We start from the raw sequence: 18,767 nt of genomic DNA on the forward strand, positions 1-18,767 counted from the left end.
TCCAAGCTGGCCAGAAGGATTATTTCATACCATCAACATCACATTCAATATAAATTAGAAAGTTTGCTGCAAAGATCGCTCTCTTCCTTGAGGGCTGCAATCCTGAGAACTTCTTGCCCCAGTGCTGGACCCCTGAGGCCTTCCCTTCCTCCTGAAGCCATAGCGTTTGCAGTGTCCCATGTTTACTGTCCACTGCTGAGTGCACAGCTTCCTACTGATATAATTGGCTGAGTATAATCTTTGCATATTCTGTATTGGTATCAGGATCAATATTGGTTCTTTAGTGCTATTAATGTTAATTATGTAATCTTACTCTATTAAGTCTGTTTATATTTCACCTGGCTTTCCTTGGTTTTTTCCCCAGCTGGGGAGAGGTCAAGCAAAAATTGGTTGTTGACCCAGCCTGAGCGTGCTGCTAAGAGCAAAAGCAGTGAAGAGAAAGCTTCTGTGGGAACACAGACAAGTATTACTGAGTAGGTAGATATATGAGCCATCATTTGTCTGTAAGCAGAAGGATCGGGTCTTTTCCATGGCAATCTCCTCTTGACATGGATTCTAGAGAAATGGGATGAGTTGTCCTATTGCACCTAGAAAAGCATACCTTGTGTTTCCAGACGTCACTTTTCAGTATAAATATCAGCATTCTCTTTATAGGTTCTTTTTTATGTTCAACTGATGATTGTGATCAGGGCAGTTTTAACCATTCAATAGAAGCCCGTCTTACTGCAACAGTGACCCTACCTAGTCCTCTAAGTACCTAATAATAGGACTCTGGAAACAGAAGAACTATACAATTTAATCCAAGCTCTCCATTCCAGCCTGGGAAAAAGAAGCCAAACCAAGATTTTATGCTGCAATCCAGATAACAACCTGTTTCATTTTGACTTGAGTCACATATGGGTGACTTTTCAGATCTTTGCCCCAGCAACCTTCAGAACAGCTTAAAGCAATGTGTTTCTGAAGTCAAAGAAGAAAAAAACAAAAGAAAAAGAAAGTATTTTGGGCTCTCATCTAGGACAGAAACATACAGATGTGAAATATATCGACAACACTCTAAGTCAAGCCCCTTACCAGCCCAAATATTCCCATAACCCTACAAGAATAAAATTATTATAATTAAGGGCTAATTTAAGGAATGTACAGTATTTACAGCCATTAAAACTACACAGAGGATACTAAGTAATAGGAGAACAAAGTAAAAGGAAGTAAGGGCAAAGCTAGGAGGAGGTTCTCAGGCTCTTTCCTATTGTACATAACTGATGGGTCCATTCATTTCCTCTGATAGCTTGAGTAGCAAATGGCATTCAGGGACTACCTAGATGTTCTCTTGATGACCTCTCTCCAGGGACTCCCATCACCAGCACGAGGTCAGAGAGGTTCTATCTTGTTCCACATAAAGTCTATTGCAGCTTATAAAGGGAGCTTATAGCAGCCAATGGGCCTGTCTCCCAGCTTAGCAGGAGTCAATAATGCCCTCTGTTCCCACGGATGCGGGAATTAGTCAAAAGCAGACAGTCTTCCTAGACTACATGAACAAATTTCATAAAGTAGAGTGCTTTCTGTAATATCAGAACAAGTCAAATTCAGTCCTCAGGCCAGTTTACTTCAGTTCAGGTATGAGCTGAGACGAACTAATGTCTGTTCCCAAGTTTTCATCCTCAAGACCAGGAAAGCTGATATCTAGAAGGATTTTGCTCAGACTGTCATTCATGGTGTCCAGAATCAGGCCCTCCATGAGTGACCGGTTTTCAGTAAAGCCAGAGGTTGGCAATTCAACAGAAGATTGCTTAGTATACTCATGAATAAAGGCTGGAGAGCTCGTGAGGGGGACATGCAGCACATCACTGGATTCTGTATTGAGCAGTTCCCGAGGGGACTCAAAGAGAGGATTCTTAAGGGGTGTGCTGTTAAAACCCAGCAAGTCCTGGTTCTCCTGGATGGGTGTGAACGGCAACTGAAGGGTTCTCACTGGACTGAAGTCCAGCTCCTGAGTGTCCTTGGCTAAAGATGCAGACTTCCATGAGTCAAGGCCCCCTAGTGGGGGGGTAGTAGTTGCCAAGACTTTGCTGGGAGTGGAAGAAACTGGCAATTTGCTGAACATCTCCTTGACTGGGGTTTTAAAGGGCCCCTCTTCCCCCTGAGAGCAGCTGAGCTGTGATACATTCTCAGGAGGTTGGTTTTCCTGCAGGAAGGGGCGGTCTGCCCCTGATCGGAAAGGGTCAAAGCCATTGCTTTCTGGCAAAACAAGGACAGGCTCTTCTGAGCAAGGCAGTGCTAGGTGTTGTTTCCTTCTGGATCTGCCCATTTCCCGCCTTTCCCGCCTCTTTATAACTAATGTGTCAGAAGCACTCTTAGATGGCGACTTCAGTATGGTGAATTGTTTCTTCTCCTTTGTGGATGAGACTGAGAGGAACAAGCCTGGCTCTTCCTTTACCGTTAGGGTTGAAGCAAATGGGGACAGCCAGTCATTCAGTTGGGAGCATTCTTCCTCCTTTATACAGATGCCCTCAGGGAAAGAAACAGATTCTTCATCAGGCTGGGAGCTGCCCTCTTTTAGGGAATGGGTTGGGGAAAATAAACCTTCATCACACTGACTCTCCTCCTTGACAGCAGCCATGGGTAAAGAGGATGACTCTTCTGTAGAGAGTGACATCTACAAAGAAACACAAATGATATGCAGTCAGTAAACAAGGATCTAACTCACCCAAAATCCAAATGATAGTGGAAGGAAGAAAAGAAAGACTGGCACTTAAGGACAGCATAACGGGTAAGAGGAGAATCTTCAGAAAGAATTAACTATAACAACAGATAAGAGTTTGATCTCTGTGTGAAGTAGATACAAAGAAGCCTACAGATCACATGGGAAGGATTTTAGCAAAGTGACTGGAAGTCATGCCCTTCAGAGCACTTCTGCTGTGAGCAACTTCTAGGAGTACAGGCAGAAGGACAGCTGAATATTTCTGGAAAAGTGTAACCCCCTTGATTCCTCCTTAAGCTATCTACGTGTGAAATAACAAAATGAATGAGGACAGCTTTCCCAGAAACCAAGGAAAAGAAAGGGAAAAAAAAAAATGAGGTTATCAAAAGAAAGAGCACAGAGGAAAGATAAATCATAGCAGGAGAGAACATAAAGCAACAGACGCACAAAGGAAAATAGGATTATAGTTAGACAGGAGGGAAGAAGTTAAAGTTTTATAATGTCTAAGTGTCCAAGAGCAGTCAATGAGATGCCAAGAGAAAGACCTGTTTTAATAGCAGTTTTGCTTGAGCCCAGAATAACTGAGTACTCCACAGAATTAGCAAGCAGCAGATACTGAAAACCTCTGGGAAGAGACTACATACAAATAAATGCTCTTTCAGAAGTTTCCTATGATACGTGCCTCTTCAGAGCTATCAAAAATCTAAATGTTTTAAGGGCAGAAAAAAAACATTTCTCCCATTCTTATTTCTTCACATCCAAGCAGTTAAGAAAAATTGTCTTGACCAATGCATAGAGCCCCCCCCAGTGAATTACAGTAACATCCTTATAGAAAGTCAACTAGCAGGTAACAGTCACCATAAAGACAGAAAAGGACAGCAAGGAGTGTCACTGGCTAGTTCCTTAATATGAGCTTAAAATTTCAGAGCACCTAGTAAAGATGCACAAAGGGACCATATGAAAAACAGGGTCCCTAGAAGGTAAGAGCTATAGAAAAGAAAAAAACCAAGAAAATACTCAAATAAACAAAAAACAAACAAACAACTTCCACACCTACCCCACCCCAGAAAAAAAAGAAGAACCAACCAACCAAAAAAAAAACTTCAAAAAAACCAGAAACCAACCTTTGGAGCAATACGCACACGCTTATTGCTCCGGAAAGTCTCTGAGCTGTTGAGCGATGCTCCCTGTGCCATGGATAGAGGAACCTTCACAGGAGGCTGCAAGACAAGAGGCTGACTCAAAGGAAACTGGATCGGAACCAGGTAGGAGTTGATGCGAGGAAGCAAAGGTTTCATCTTTCGGCCTGGAAGGAAAAAGAATGGACTTGATAGTCTCTTGCCTTCCTCTACTACCTCTTGAAAACCTGGCATCTAACAGGAAGTCCTTCTAAATGTCCCAAAATAAACATCCAATTGGAGACAGGGTCTCTGCTAATTTTAAGGACACAAATCCCAAGCCCGAAGGCCTGAGGAACAAGAAGAGAGTCCTTCATACAGATCCTAGCCCACAAGTTGGGGCAGGCTCTCCTCTCACTCCATTTGAGCACCCAGTCCTCTCCACCTCCCCTTCACATCCTTTCTCAGACACAGCAATACTGCCTTCAGCTCCAAATGTGACAGTAGGAAGCCTAAAAGCTGGCCAATCTGGATAACAATTTTCACTTTTATTCCTAAGGGAATCTGGGAGAGTACTCCAGATTTATGGGACTGATTCTCTTTGGCCTAGGCTGATGTAGACACTCACGTGCATTCTGGGGTTCAGTTTTGCTGCTGCTGTTGCTTCCCGTGTTCTTCTGGGGATCTGGAAGATGTCGCTTTTGCTGCTGCAGTCATTGCGATACAAGAAAGAGGAGAAGGAGAAAAGAAAGAGATTTAAAGAGAAAAATCCATCTTTATTCCGCTGTCTCATTCAGAACTGCAAATCCAGAAGCCTGTACTGCACTAATATAGAGAGAGCAGCTGTTAGCACCCAGCATTCATACTGGCTCTGTCTCTGCCACTTGCTGTTTTGCAGCCATGCCATCTCAAAGCTGTGTAGAAAAAGAGATGGCATGACAGATCTGCTCTGGCTGCAGATTCTACTGCAGAAGTGACTTGAGTTTGGTGTCCTCAGTGTTTGAGGGAAGGTGAATATGATAGCTTTATTGTATATTGGATCTCTATACAAACTATAGACCAGATCGATGTTCAAGTGGAATAGCAGAGTTAACAGAGGAATAAGAAGTCTAAGCAGATGGAAAGAAGGCCAGGGGTGTAGCCATGACGGAAAAGTGTTTGACTGGGCACTTTCAGATCTGTCATTGTTAAAACTGCTGAATGCAAGACAGACAGCAAACAGGTTTATCCTTCCGAGAGTCACAATGCTGCTGGGTTCCAAAATGAAAAAGAAGCACAGAGAGATCCTATTCTCTCTAGATCCGAGTCCCAGGACAGATTGGGACTGCTGCCAGGGAGATGAAGATTTTACCAGAAATCTCTCTCTGGCTTGTTCTCTGAAGGCTATCAGTGTCCATTGCAGCCTACTTCAGCAAGAGACTTCTAGTCACTCAAAGCTGTACAGCTCTACCAGCTGCAGAGAGAGCATATCATCTGAGGGCAATTAACCTTTTGTTCAACTCCTTTCCCCAAAAAGGATGTACATGGAGCTGTATGACTAGGTGCAGCAGCGACCCAGTACCCCTCCCCGAGCCTCTTGTCCTTTCCTTCCAGTGACTGGCAAGAGGAGAATGGAAGCCCAAGCCCCGAGCTAGAGGGCAAGTCTTACTGATTCAGAGTGCTCAGGCGATGTTGGTGACCCCAAGTCCAGCGGCTGGTGGCAGCAAGGCATTGGGAGGGAGGAAAATAAGATGAAGTTAACAACCAAAGGGAGAACAAATGGGACGTTTTAACCTTGTAGAATCTGAGCAAACAAGAGTCAATCTGCCCACCCACTGCAGCAAACACAGAAGAGCCTAAACATGTCTATACCAGACTCACAAGCTCTGTTTCTGCCACAGAATGGTACTTCCTAGAATATGTAGCTGGGATACAGCAATTTCCTCCTGTCTAATCAAACAGCGTAGGAACTCCTGGTCAACTTCAGTGGAATGGTTCTCACTAGGAATTTGAATCAGGCCCATGGAAAGAGGTTGAACAAGCTCACTATTACATTTGGCACACCACCTGAAGAATAAATGCACCCCACAGAAGCTCCAGTTCATATGCACAGCCACAACACCTTTTCTTTCAAATACAGAGTTTGTCTATTAGTCAAGAGAAGTGACTGAATCCAACTTCTACAAAAAGGCCGATATCAAATAAGCTTAACTTTCCTGTTAAAATCAGGTGCATCTGGCTAGTGTGGCATTTAGGAACTGGATAGCCTGTCCCATTTTTCTTTGCATTAGCACCTACCTTAAACACCTGGTCCAATGTTAGGCAACGATTTGCATCAGGGTGAATAGTCCAGAATGAGATTTTACCATTAGCAGATGTCTCACGGACAAACATATCATGAAGTGACAGGTTGTGCCGAATGGAGTTCTGGGGAGAAAGGAGTGAGGAGGAGGTTGAGAAGCAGTAGTTTTGTTATCAGCACGGCAAGGCCTACCTCAGACCTGACTGCACTGGAAGATGAATTACATCCCAAAGCACAGACAACATGGATCTTCATATTCACTGCATACCCAGCCAACCCTGTCATCAGTCTTTTATTCTATTTACTCTTGAGATCCCTATTCTTACTTCAGTGACCAAACAACCCATCACCTTGCCTGAGCAGAATGATAAAAGGAGTGGAAGAAGTGGAACAGGGAACTTCCGGAATGAGAGAATATTTGAGGTGGGGTGCTTAAATTAATTTCCATCTTGCTCTGCAGGCTGGGGAATAACTTTTCATTTTCATCCAGAAGGATTACAGGAATATCACCCTGTGGCCCACAGCAACTTGTGGGCCTGCTTGTTACCTTCCAACCTGGCTTAGCCACATGTTTAAAATATGGGAAGTGATCCTCAATCCAGGTATAGATGTCCTTCAGAGTCATACGCTTCTTCTCAGTGCTGTTGATGGCAAACTGGATCATGGCCATGTAAGAGTAAGGAGGTCGTTCTGATACTGAATCCTGCCACGAGGAGGATGCAGTGGCAGTGGTAGGAATAGCAGCAGCAGCAGCAGCAGAATCTTCTTCAGTCTGAGAGGCAGAAGGAATGACAGGTGAGCACTCACAAAGTTGACAAGAAGGGCCATGGAACACCCACGGGTCCTCCAGGTTCTGCTATTCAAATCAGTAAAGGTAAAACTCAGGTTACTTAGAGATGGTAATGCTTTATTCTTGCAAGTCTTCTGATCCACATGGATTACTTCCCTACCAAAAGTTTTAGCATATGCTTTGTTGTCTTCTCCTACTTACCTTGATTCTTTCCCGCAGAGGCATCTGGTTCTCTTTCTCTGTGTCTTGCTTCACAGAACAGGGACTTAGCCCATCAGATCTCATCTTCCCCAGCCACTGGATGTTAGTGAGACTATTGTCCAACACAGAGCTCATTGTCTCACCGCTGCCTGTTGGAATAACAAGCCCATAGCTCTGCTTACTCACAAGTAAACCTCTTCCCCCTTCATCTCAAGTGCCAAATAGAAGGCACACTTCTAAGAGGTATCCCTGTCTCAAGATAGGGACAAGATGGTATTATAATGCTAATGTTTCTTATGGAATTAATTCAGCCTTCAATTCCTGATTTCACATTAATCTGCTCAATTCCTGAAAAGACCTGCAGCCTTAAAAAAATTCAAACCAGACTACTTCTCTCAACCAAAATACGACAATGTTGATACAGCACTTCAAGAATTCAAGTATTTTTAGCTAAAGGATGAATCTAGTAAGTAGAGGCCATAGAAGGTGGTGAAAAACCCCAACTGAAAGACCCAAGTCAGAAGCTTAGATGTTTCCAGGTTTTTGAACTGCAGCAATGAAAACTAGCACAGTTTTGTTATATCTGGTGAGGCTGGTTGTAGCAATGCAGCTATTGCCGCTGTTTATGGGTTCCTGTCAGACAGTACTATACTGTGGAGTAAGATTTACTACAGCCCAAAAGCTACATAGTTATTTTAAGTTGCAAATACAAATTTGATCTGAACAATGCTTCAAAGTAAAATCCATCCCACTTGTAACATTTATTCAGCAGCATCATGAGACAGCCAAGGAGAAAACAGACTTGCCACTTAGTTATTAAAGGATGGGAATCACCTCATTTTCAAAGCTCTTGGCCCATGTTTGGTCAGTGACTAGGGTATTCTACATTAGTCTCGAATTCAGCCATAACCCTTTTGCTAAATGAAACTTAGTCTTTTGTTCTTCTAGGCTTGATTTCCTCAAGGCAGCCCTTCTTTTTTCCCCAGCACTAAAATTTTGCTTTGCTGTACACCGTTACATACTGTTTCTTCCACCAAAAGTGTATCCACTAAGATCCTTCAGATTTCTCTACATATGCATAGCTGTGTAGATTCTTAGAATCAAATCAATAGCTATTTCATGATTAACAAAAAAGTTTGCATTACTGCATACTGATACCCAAGCACTACACTCATTGGCCCATTTCACATCTTTTTGTCTATCTGTCAGCACAAAACAAAGGGTAAAGATTACATACTCTTGCTCTCCTGTTCCTGTCCAACCACAGGATCAATTCCTGAATGCCAGGGTGTTGTTCCTCCTGCAAGACCAGGTGTCTGCGTAACATTCTTCTCTCTTTCTTGACCATCTGCAGCCTTGGTTGCTGCACTGGGTTTCTTCTGTGATGGGAGACACTGCGATGGTGTTTGACCTGCTGAACGGGACGTGCCCCCACTGCTAATGAGAATGAACTTGTTGGGCCCGTTGCTGCCACATTCTTTTCCTTTTGCTGTCAGTGCCTCTATGATGCTCTGGATATCAGCATTTGTAGGGATGGCCACCACTTGTGTGTTGGGCATTGTAGGATGGTCAATTATCTTTATTCCTGCTGGGAATTTCTGCATGCCACGGTCCATTTTGTCTCTGTGTTGGCCGTTGTGTTGGTCCTGTTGGCTCTGCTCCTGCTTAGGAGTCTTTTCATTCTGACCACTGTTCTCATCTCTTGTTGAAGTACTAGATGTATCCTTCTGTGGGAGGGTCAGTTTTCGTCTTTTGAGAATTAAGGGCCTGCGAGGGCTGGTCCTCATTATTGGTCTGCACAGTCACTCTCCATTCAAAGGGACAAGAACAAATCCTGCAAAACAAAAGATACAACATAGGAGTGCAGAGGGCAGGAACAGCTAGGAAAGGTGCCACAAATCACCACGTGCCCCCCACAGAGCACACATTCTCAGCAACTGCTACAAAGCCAGAAACAAGGAAGGAAAATAAAAAAAAATGAAAGCATTTAATAATGTTGATGAGGCTATTAGCAAATAGTACTGTATCTCCTTTATTCACATCTTGTGTAAGCAGGACATGAGAGACATTTGCAGAGTAGATAACTTGCATCACAAGTTGGGAGCCATAGTGTATGTAATAATGAAGAAAGTATATATATGTGCTTTACAGAAAGGGAGACACAGCTGTAAAGCAACTTAAGTTGCAGCATCAGTCAGCAAGCTGGAGGGGAGAGAAGCTAGAACATAGAAATAACAGTCTCTATTCTTATATCTAATTGCTGTAATCAGCAGAGCATGTGACCTGAGAGAAAAAGGAATTTAACAGATGGTTTAAGATCTGGGAAGCAGAGATTGTTCTGAACCCTATAAAGGTACACAATAAATGCAGCAGAAGTTAGGTGCTTTAAAATAAATGTAAAGTAAATGCTTTAGTTATTCCTTTTGTATATTTGTCAAGAACCAGATAAATTCATCATTGGGCAGCATACAATTTAAATGTCAAACTTTTGGACAACAGACAGTCTAGATTACAGAGCAGAGGAGATAAAATTCAGAGGTACTGCTTTCAGGGTAAGACGCAGATGTCCCTTCTGAGAACACCACTCATAAATATTGTGCCATTCAAGAACTAGGTGGAGGCTGTCTCTTTCAGAAAACTATACTGGAACAAGAATACACAAGTTGTACTTATTGTTTATCATTTGGGATGGCTGGCAGAATAGAAGCAAGCAGCAAAAAGAGAGGCCTTTTGCATTGGCAGATTGGACTGGGCCAGCTCGTAAACAAGAGAATTGTCAGTAGGAATCACCTACATCGACACAAACCAGAAAGGGTCCAGCAGGTAAAAAAACCTAAGTTGAAGCCCTACATGCAGGTAACAGAGAGCTCTTCGACCGGGGAATTCCCAGCAGCTGGATGCCACCAATAGAAGCGTTCAGCACCACACAGGGTTGCAGCACCCAGGCACACACATGGCTCTTGGCGATCCGCTCCGCTCTCTTAAAGAGAGATGCCCGTAAGACAACGGCAGAAGAGCAACCTTTAGGCAGCCTCTAAAGGTTCCACTCTCTACAGGAGCAAACCACTCCCTAAGAAGGCCTCGGGCTGCTACCACCAACAGAGGCCCAGGAGAAACCCTGTGTACGCGTGGCCCGGGGTTGGTAACATGGGGAGCGTTAAAGGTCTCCCAGCTCCTTCTTCACCCACTCCCACCCCAGCCCTACCGCTCTCACCGGTGAGTCCGTCTGCTCTTACCGGGGCCCTCCGCCCCAGCCCGGGCCTAGGCGTCTCCCTCTCCCAGTCGCCAGACGCTCTCAGGGCGGCTCTCACTGGTTGCCGGGCCCCTGCCTCCCGCCTCCAGCCCCCGCGGGGAGGCACCGAGGAGCGGGAGGCTGCAGCGGGGGCAGATGCCCGGGGCAGGTCGCGACGCACCACCTCCCCCGGCCGGCCGGGGAGTACGGGGGGTACGGAGGGAGGCGGCAACTCCAGCGCTTCCGGACTCCACCACCGCTCCTCAGAGAGATCGTTTCCCGGTTTGAATTTGGCGCCCGGAGACTCGTTGGCATCACGTGTCGGGCTGGGCCAATGAGGTGTGGCAGGGGGCGGGGCACATCGGGCCAATCGGCTGCGGCGGCGGGGGTTACGGATGTACCCGTAGGCCGAGAAGCGTTGGGGTTGCTCAGGCGCAGGTGGGGTTGCGCCGGTCCCGGTCCCGGTCCCGGTCCCGGTCCCGGTCCCGGTCCCGGTCCCGGTCCCGGTCCCGGTCCCGGTCCCGGTCCCGGTCCCGGTCCCGGTCCCGGTCCCGGTCCCGGTCCCGGTCGCCGGGATAGCATTACCCCTCCTCGGGGAGTTTATTCAGGTGGCGCTTGAGGCGCGGGCCCTGCCTCTGGACGGCAGCCCCGGGAGCTTCTGTCAGCCGCACGGCCTCGGGCGAGGAGCTCCGCCGCGTTCCCGGGCACCGGCCGGCGGCCTCGGGTGATCCTTGGCGACGAGCCGTGGAGTTTCGCCGTGTAACGCGTGTGTCTGGCCAGGGGAGCTCGCGGGGCTCCCCGAGGAGGCAGCGCGTCAGGCTGCCACGGTCATGCGTGTTTGGTAAGAGAATGTGTTTCTTTAGAAAATATTCTCTTTAAAATTCCGCGTCTGCGCTAATCCGTTTGTGAATGGAAAATTAAAATTCAATGTCATTTCAATTAAAGCTAATTCATTCGGTTTAAAAAAAAAAAGGGAAAAAAAGCATGCAAGATATGTAGAATACGGGGGGGAAGTGTCAAGTATGTTTTGTATTTAAAAACTTAACAATTGCTGAAACTAAAAAGTATAGGTAGTTAGCAACTAGAAATTGAAAGGTTTCTGCTTATCTTGGCCCTACAATATATCTCAACATTACAAACCACTTTTACGGGTTAAATTGAAAAAAAGAAACCAGGTTTTTCTGATTTTCAATTCCTAAACCATTCTTTGTCTGTGACTAGACTAGATATTGAGCTAATGTGAAGAAATGATTTATTTAATTTTTTTTTGACGGCTGACTTGACATAGATGGTTCAGTAGGTCAACTGCTCCCATTCCATTTTTTTTTCTTCTCTCCCAGTGGTTTGAATTTCCTTAAGATTTCAGTGACCAAGTTCTGTATTTCAGTATTTTAGTCAGGCCTTATCACAGATGGATATCTTTCAAACTATTTCTAAAGTATTTTTATGAAGAAAAATGCCTATTTGACTTTGCCTGACTTGTGTATTTAAAATATGTATTTTCGTAAGAAACTAACTTTTTCCAGTAATGGGGAGTCTTGCCCAAAGGGCAGTCCAGAACACTTTTTGCAGCTGGGGCACTTATTTTGTTTGTGTCTCTGTCTCCCCCAATGTCTATCGGCTTTCATGAAGCTTTGGAGCATTTATCCATGTCGCTATGCATTTCTAAATCTACCTGAAATTCAACAGAAATTTAAAAAAATACTGGTAGGAACAGGTCTGCATAGAGGTGTGTACACTGTTCTGTTGCATAACTTTTTTACTTTAGTTAAAAACTAGATCTGAGCTTTCCAAACGAGTTTGTCTTCAAGTCCATTTACTTGCCTTCTACAGATTTGAGAGCGATTTAGCATCTCCTTGGGGTGCGTTCCTCTTTCTCCAATTGGCGCTAGCAAGCATCATGAGGTTTCTAAGAGGTTTTACCATATCTTTTGATGCCTCCGAAAAAGAAATGTACCCACAAGGCCAGGAAGGCAGAGCTGATATTCCTTGAGAGGCCGCGAGAGGGACCCGTCCATTGCTATGAAACTCCGCTACCTTCGGCCGAGAATCCAAGACGTGTTCCTACAAAACCCGTAGACCAGAACACCTCTGCTGCCTGGGTTGGTATAGATTATCTTTCCCCCTGCATCCCCCAGCAACGGTTTTCAAGTTTCTCCCGTATGTCTCAACGAAAAGCTATCTGTCCTGGACACCGAAAATTAGTAGCGCAGACCTGAATTCATTATAGCCACCTAAAGCATAAATAAATGCTTTTGAGTTGCTTCACGTTCTAACTACAACTACTAAGGTCTCGGTTATTTGAAGGCATAAAGCTGTGTGCAACGTGTACTGATTAATATGACTATTTGTCTTCTGAAAAATTAATTCTCATCAGGAAAATGCTGTTTTCTACGGCAATGGAAAACCCTGAACATAATAAATGTTAGGGGGAATTTTTTATTGGCTAGCTGCTTGAAATAACTGCTGAACTCTAAATGTTACATGTTAAAGTACTAGATTTTTTATTTAAACCTGACACTGCTATATTTAAAGAAAATAGGCTTTCACTTCAGGATTATTTGTTCTAACCTGCCCTCTTTTCCATTCTCTGTGTTTTGAATAGCTTCTCTCCATATCAGTCTTCTGATGAGCTCCTTTTCTGGTCTGAAAAAATATTCCAGGGACTATTTGCAGTTTCCTAAGATACTCCTTATATCATGTAATGTAACGCTTTTTATTTTTTTCAAGCAAATGGGTGCTGCAAAGACGGACTGTTCCTATACAACAATAGTCATCACCTAGGGGAGCTCTGTTTAAGCACTATTGCTGCTTGACTCTCTGCTCTTCACAAAGCAGGCTCAGGAAGTGTGACTTGAAACCTGCATGAAACATTACATTATTCCTGGTGACCTGGAGTTATTTTTGTGATACCTTAACCTTGCAGTAGAACATATCCACTTTTTTCCACTTTTTTCCACAATTTTTTTATATGCTTGAGGCAGTTAGCTCTATGGCTTCAGAAACATTAAGTAAAATAACTGCTGTGAAAAAACATTCTTTGTGTTTGGAAGAGGTGGAAATATCCACACCAGTACTTAGCTCTTTGATTCCAAACATCCAATGATTCTAAAATTTGTTTGAAGCTAATCAGTGCAGAAACTGTTAGATATTTTTCCATTTGAAAAGCCTGGTAGGTTTGTAAATTCTTGAAGCATCTTCTGCAGAGTTTTGTCAACTTGTTTCAGTGGCAACTGGTTTTCTGCTCCTCTGTTCTTGAGTTTATCTAAGTTGTTTGTTGTTTTTTTTTTTTTATACCTTCTTGACTGCTAGGCTTCCACACTGGTAAAGCCTACCTTACATGTTCTCAGAAGCCAGGAAGCCATATCCTCAAAGTTCACATAAATTCTTTTAAGTATCTGCCAGGATACAATTATCAGGGAATCATTTCTCTCTTTTCCTGCACAAAGGCTTTGCATTCAAACAGTTCAGCTGTACAGTGGACAATCACTATGCTTAATTAAATTGGACTTAGTTTATTGAGGGACTATGTCATAACTTATGAATGCTGAAAGGTATCTGTAGTTATCGTAGTTAGAACCAAGTTTGGTGTGCTCTCAGGGAAAGAAAATTGCAAGAAACAGAACCCTGGCTCTTTTTATTGATACCCAGGAAGATAAAGATACCGTAATAGAAAGATTTTCAAGTTTTGAGTAGAAGTCCAGAATCTTTCAAAGAAATATAGATGGTTGAGCTTTGAGCATCTTCTATCAAAAGCCAATTTAAAAGTGGCTTTTGGGTGATCTATTACTCTGGAATACAGACATTAACTATGTTTCAAAGTAAAGATGTTTTGGGGGAATATTCTGAAAGCCTTATTAACATAACAAGGTGATGGAGCTAAGTGGGCATCCTTTAAACCATTCCTTATTGCTCTCAGTTCAACCTCTACCTGTTCAGGGAGACTGAGGATGTAGTTCACTGAATCTATTCAGAGTTATAAGGCACAGAAAAAAACAGGATCCAGCTCTGAACTGTTTTAAAGCTGCAGGGGTTACAGGAGTAGACACCAGTTAAGACTTTTCTTTAAAATGCAGATCTTGAGTGCTTTGGAAGTTGTCAGAGAATACCTCACTTGCACCCCGATCCTTTTCAGAGAAGACTGGCAGAATGTGACATTGAAGTTCAGAGGTATCTCCTTGCTTAGCAGCTTGGTTAGTGACTGATTTGCTTTGCTGCAGATCAGATTACTCACTTAATGAACACGCTGAAAAAAGATGGGATAGGTGAGGGAGTAGAATCAGGTTGGCATTCCTTTGTCTGGAGAAAATTGTATTTGCGTTGTTTTGTTGTTGTTGTTTTTATTAATATGTCTTTCCCTTCAGGTGTGCCCACAATTTGAAACAACTAAGTCAGTGGTGTTGCAAACATGCAAGAAAAAGCATTGTGGTCCTCACAGACCCCAGAATCAGGATGCCAACCACAGTTGGCTTCAGGCAGGAGGAGCCTGTCGAAGAGCTATAGCCTGCAAATTTCCTCCTTTAATTTTTGAGAATCCAGAAGGATATGCAGTTCAGCCCTCAGATAGTCCGAATCGTTCAAGGAAGAACACACAGCACTCTCACAGCCAGCCCAAGAAAGGGACAGCAGCAAAAGCCAACATCCAGGTGAACAGCCCAGAGAACGGCAGAGAAAGTCCTTTGTTACCTACTCCCCAGCCTGTGGAGCCAGAAGTCTTTAGTCCACCAGATGTAGAGACTCCACAAACACCTTCCATAAGGAACTGGAGATGCAGCAGCACTCTGCCACAAAGAAGTAGCCATGCCTGGGATCCAGAAAAAGAGCTGGCATTCGGTATGGACCCCTGTGGGAAAGGGGAGTCAGCAGCGGTACTGGTTACAGATACTCCCGAGCATGAGTATGGAGTAAAGGTTACTTGGAGACGGCGGCCTCATCTGATGAAATACCTGCGGGAGAGAGGGAAGCTGAGCGCTGCTGACATACTGGTGAAGACGAACACCGAGCTCTCTAAGGAAACAGGCCAACGGCCGACCTGGTGGGAGCAGTAACTTGGTTACGTGCAAATAGACAATGTTACTTCTGAGGATGAAGAGGGGCGACAATTTAAGCTAAGCCTTGAGCTGCGGCTGGCTGATCCTCCTGAGAAACACCGCAAAAGCACGCGGGGGGGACGGGACACGTCTTCTTGGGGGTGGGAGTACGTTGGGCCGGGCTTCCTTGGGGAACGGGGTGGCTCTGAACAGAGCTTTCCAATCTACCTGCCGTCTTGTAGGGGCTGTTACCCCAACCCCGCAGGAGGTGGAGGGGCAGGAGCAGCATGGCCTGGCCCCGGCCGCCCCAGAGAGCGCCCCTCGGCCCCGACCCGGCGCTGCTGGCGGGAGAGACCCACCCCCCCCCGCCTCAGCCCGGTGGTGTGCACGGAAAGGCGGACGGGACGGGGCTCCCGCCCACCGCAAGCGGCCCTCCTCCTGCGCATGTGCGGGACTCGTCCCTCCCCCCTGAGGGGCGAACTGGCCAATGGGCGTGCCGCGTGCTGCGCCTCAGGCCAATGGCGCCGCGCTTCAGTACCGAGTTCCGTTGCCAAGGGTAGCGGCGGGGCCGGGGTTGGGCGTGGCGGCCGGGGCCCCATAGCAACGCCGGGGCCGGGCGCGGCGGCTGAGGCCGCATAGCAACGGCGGGGCTGAGGATGGAGACCGCGAGGGGCCGGGGCGGCCTCGCCGGCGGCAGGTGAGAGGGGTCCGACTCGGCCTGGCCCGGTGGGGTGGGGTGGTGGCACCGCGCGAGTGCCCGGCCAGGGCCCCGCTGTGCTGCGGGGCTATGTGCGGCTCGGCCCCGCACCTCCGTGAGGGCGGCCGGGTGCGGCGTTTCCCGGTCCAGTTCCACCTTTCGTCGGGCGGGCGCGCTTTCGGGGAGGCGGCGACTCCGCGAGCAAAACCGCCCTGGGCTGGGGCTGCCGGGCGCTGCCCTCAGCTCTGCCTCGCATCGTACCAGGAGCGGCGCCCCCGGCCGCCGAAGCGCCCCGTGGCGGGTTGAGCGGCCGCAGTGGGGCCTGGGCGGGCGGAGCCGCCGGCGGCTGTGAGCCGTCACCGCGGCTGCTTAACAGCCCCCGCGCGGCGGGGCCAGTACCCGCGTGGCAACGTCGCAGCTGCTTGGCCGGGCGCTGTGGCGACGGCGCCCCTGACAACATCCGCTTCTAGCAGGCGCGGAACAGCCGCGTACAACCCGGCTGTATTTTACGTGCTTGACTCTTCGAGGTTATATATTAACGCATCATCTAAATACTTGTAAACTAAAGTGGTTCCGCGGGGTCTCGGTCCGGCCTGCTTGTTTCTAGGCGTTGCTGTGAAGCGTTCTTGCAGTGTTCCTTTGCTCTTCCGTTCCTGATGAAGCTCTTGGGGGCATACGGTAACTCAATCCGCATGCCGTTGGCAAGGGAAGGAGAGGAATAACTGAAAGGAACTCAAGTGATGTGATAGGAGAAGCAACTGTGAACTTCGGAGGAGAGATTTTGGAAAGAGATTACGCCTGTGGCGCTTGAATAGCTCAAAAGCAAAATTATTTGAAATTAAATGTGAGGATGCAGGCGGGCAGTGAAAATGGGGTTTGACATAATTAGCGTGATTGTAGAAACACGGGAGAAAAATATCTTTTTGTGCCTCTGATGTCTGGACAGAGAAAGGAAAGGCAAGTAAAGAGAGAAACCTAAACTTTTAGTAGTTGAATTATAATGAACGCGGTGTAGAAGAGAAACAGTATTTATTTATGACATACACTTGGTAATTTTAGTTGAGGGTGAAAAGAGGCAATAGAGTTAGAAGGGATCCTGTTATCACTTGGGTCCACCAAATACACCGTGAAACATTAGAAGATTGCTTCTTTGTCCAGACCTTAAAGGCTGAGGTTTGTATACCAATTCTGGAGACAATTTTTGAAAAACTGATAACCAGATGCACGTAAATTTCCTTGCATAGATATGAGACGTTTAAGTTTGACAGAGTTGAAGCTACAGGAAATTATACAGCTTTTCTGATAAAAATTGTGCTGGCATAATTTCTTTCTGCTAAGAAACTTGGTTTGCATACTTTTATGGGTGCCTAACAGTTATGGCACTTCATGTGATAGCTGCTTCCCTCCCACCCCCAGTTTATTAAACAAACAATCCGTTTCCTTAACTTTCTTAGTCTCCATGGTTAAAGTAAGAAAACTAGAATATATGAGCTGAAATAAAAGTATGTAGTTTTAAAATAGACCCTTAAGGCCTATTATTTTTAGGAGTCTGATTCTGAACTTAGAACAATCAACAGCACTATAATAAATTGCAGAAAGATGAAAGACTGTATTCTTAAGAAGGATCATCTTTTCATGAGAAAAGAATAGTAAAGTTATCCATAAATCACTAATTTAGTCATTAAAGCTCTTGTTTGGTAAAATAATTGTTAGTTGTCCAAATGGGGTTGTATAGAAAAAGTAAATGTGATACATAAAAACTGGCAGTTTGTATCAATGAAGATACCACCTACCATCTTATAGAAGAAGGGCTCTGTAAAGTTTAAAAAAGCTGTACCTGAGAACCAGTTGGCAGTGCTTTTTTTCCTTTTTTTTTTTTCTCCTGAGGTGGAATACCTTTATTATTGAACAATATGTAAATTGCACATTATGATATCAAAAATGTTTTATTTCTGGTGGACAGAGATGGAAGGAACAAGCGAAAAATAAATGCATGTTGTTTTGTAAATGTGCTGTGGGATACTTGGTGATGGATAGATAGCTGAGGTCTTGGCTTTATCTTGGCTTTAGGCCATCGCTGAAACAGGCTGTCCCTTGAAACTATGGTGTTGTGTTAACTTATCACTTGTCCACTGACACTATCTTCCATTTGAGGTAGCTGCAGCTGAAATTGCTCAATTTCATTTTAAAGTTTGATTGACTTTCAGGTAGACATGGCACAACTATCTTAATGCTTTAGAAAATAATGTTGATAGTGCTGTTTCATGGTTTTGATAAGTGCTATACCTCCTGTTTTCATTTGGGAAAGTCCATGTTGAGACAACATGAATTTAATGTTGAATACAGTAGAAACATTCAGATAAAAGTCACTTTAAATCATTGTAAGTTTTTAAAATATTGAGAAGGGAATTTGGTTCTTACGGTAGCATGTAGTTTAGAGTCTTGGAGACTGAATTTCACCTCTTTGCACAATAATTAAACAGTATACAGGAATATTTAAAACTTCCCACATGCTACCTTCCAAATATGCTTCAGCTTCTGACTTGCAAATGTCATGTATAAAGAACATGATTTTCAAGGTACTAAAATCTTGACTGAGTCTACAGAGACTACAAAACTGGGTGTCAATTACAATGGTCCCTCCCATAATTTGGATGCTTCTTGGGTGTCTAGACATGCATGAGTTAGTGGTTTTCAGTTTGTGAACTCAGGAACTCTGG

General features: G+C 45.1%; 3 protein-coding genes across 3 annotated transcripts in view; 2 read left to right on the top strand and 1 right to left on the bottom strand.

Annotated features, from left to right (window-relative positions):
* Nucleotides 1-1,600: 1,600 nt before the first annotated feature.
* FOXM1 (forkhead box M1) lies at nucleotides 1,601-8,875 on the bottom strand (the record flags this gene model as incomplete). Its single annotated transcript, XM_082498718.1, has 8 exons — nucleotides 1,601-2,653; nucleotides 3,823-4,004; nucleotides 4,445-4,523; nucleotides 5,465-5,509; nucleotides 6,094-6,222; nucleotides 6,645-6,869; nucleotides 7,089-7,237; nucleotides 8,326-8,875. The coding sequence occupies 8 exons, from the start codon at nucleotides 8,873-8,875 to the stop codon at nucleotides 1,601-1,603; spliced, it is 2,412 nt and encodes an 803-aa protein (XP_082354844.1).
* Nucleotides 8,876-12,254: 3,379 nt separating this feature from the next.
* Nucleotides 12,255-15,368, top strand: RHNO1 (RAD9-HUS1-RAD1 interacting nuclear orphan 1; the record flags this gene model as incomplete). The annotated part of the gene is made up of 2 exons (XM_082483898.1): nucleotides 12,255-12,422; nucleotides 14,685-15,368. 2 exons carry the CDS (start codon nucleotides 12,255-12,257, stop codon nucleotides 15,366-15,368), a joined length of 852 nt encoding a protein of 283 aa, XP_082340024.1.
* Nucleotides 15,369-16,006: 638 nt separating this feature from the next.
* Nucleotides 16,007-18,767, top strand: part of TULP3 (TUB like protein 3) — a gene marked incomplete at its 5' end in the record, with an annotated part of 32,948 nt that continues 30,187 nt past the window's right edge. The window contains one exon of the mRNA XM_082494591.1: nucleotides 16,007-16,047. Coding sequence (XP_082350717.1) covers nucleotides 16,007-16,047 — 41 coding nt within the window. The remainder of the gene's footprint in view (nucleotides 16,048-18,767) is intronic.

This window comes from Vanellus vanellus (genome assembly GCF_965231255.1).
Source record: "Vanellus vanellus genome assembly, chromosome: 1".
Classification (NCBI taxonomy): domain Eukaryota; kingdom Metazoa; phylum Chordata; class Aves; order Charadriiformes; family Charadriidae; genus Vanellus; species Vanellus vanellus.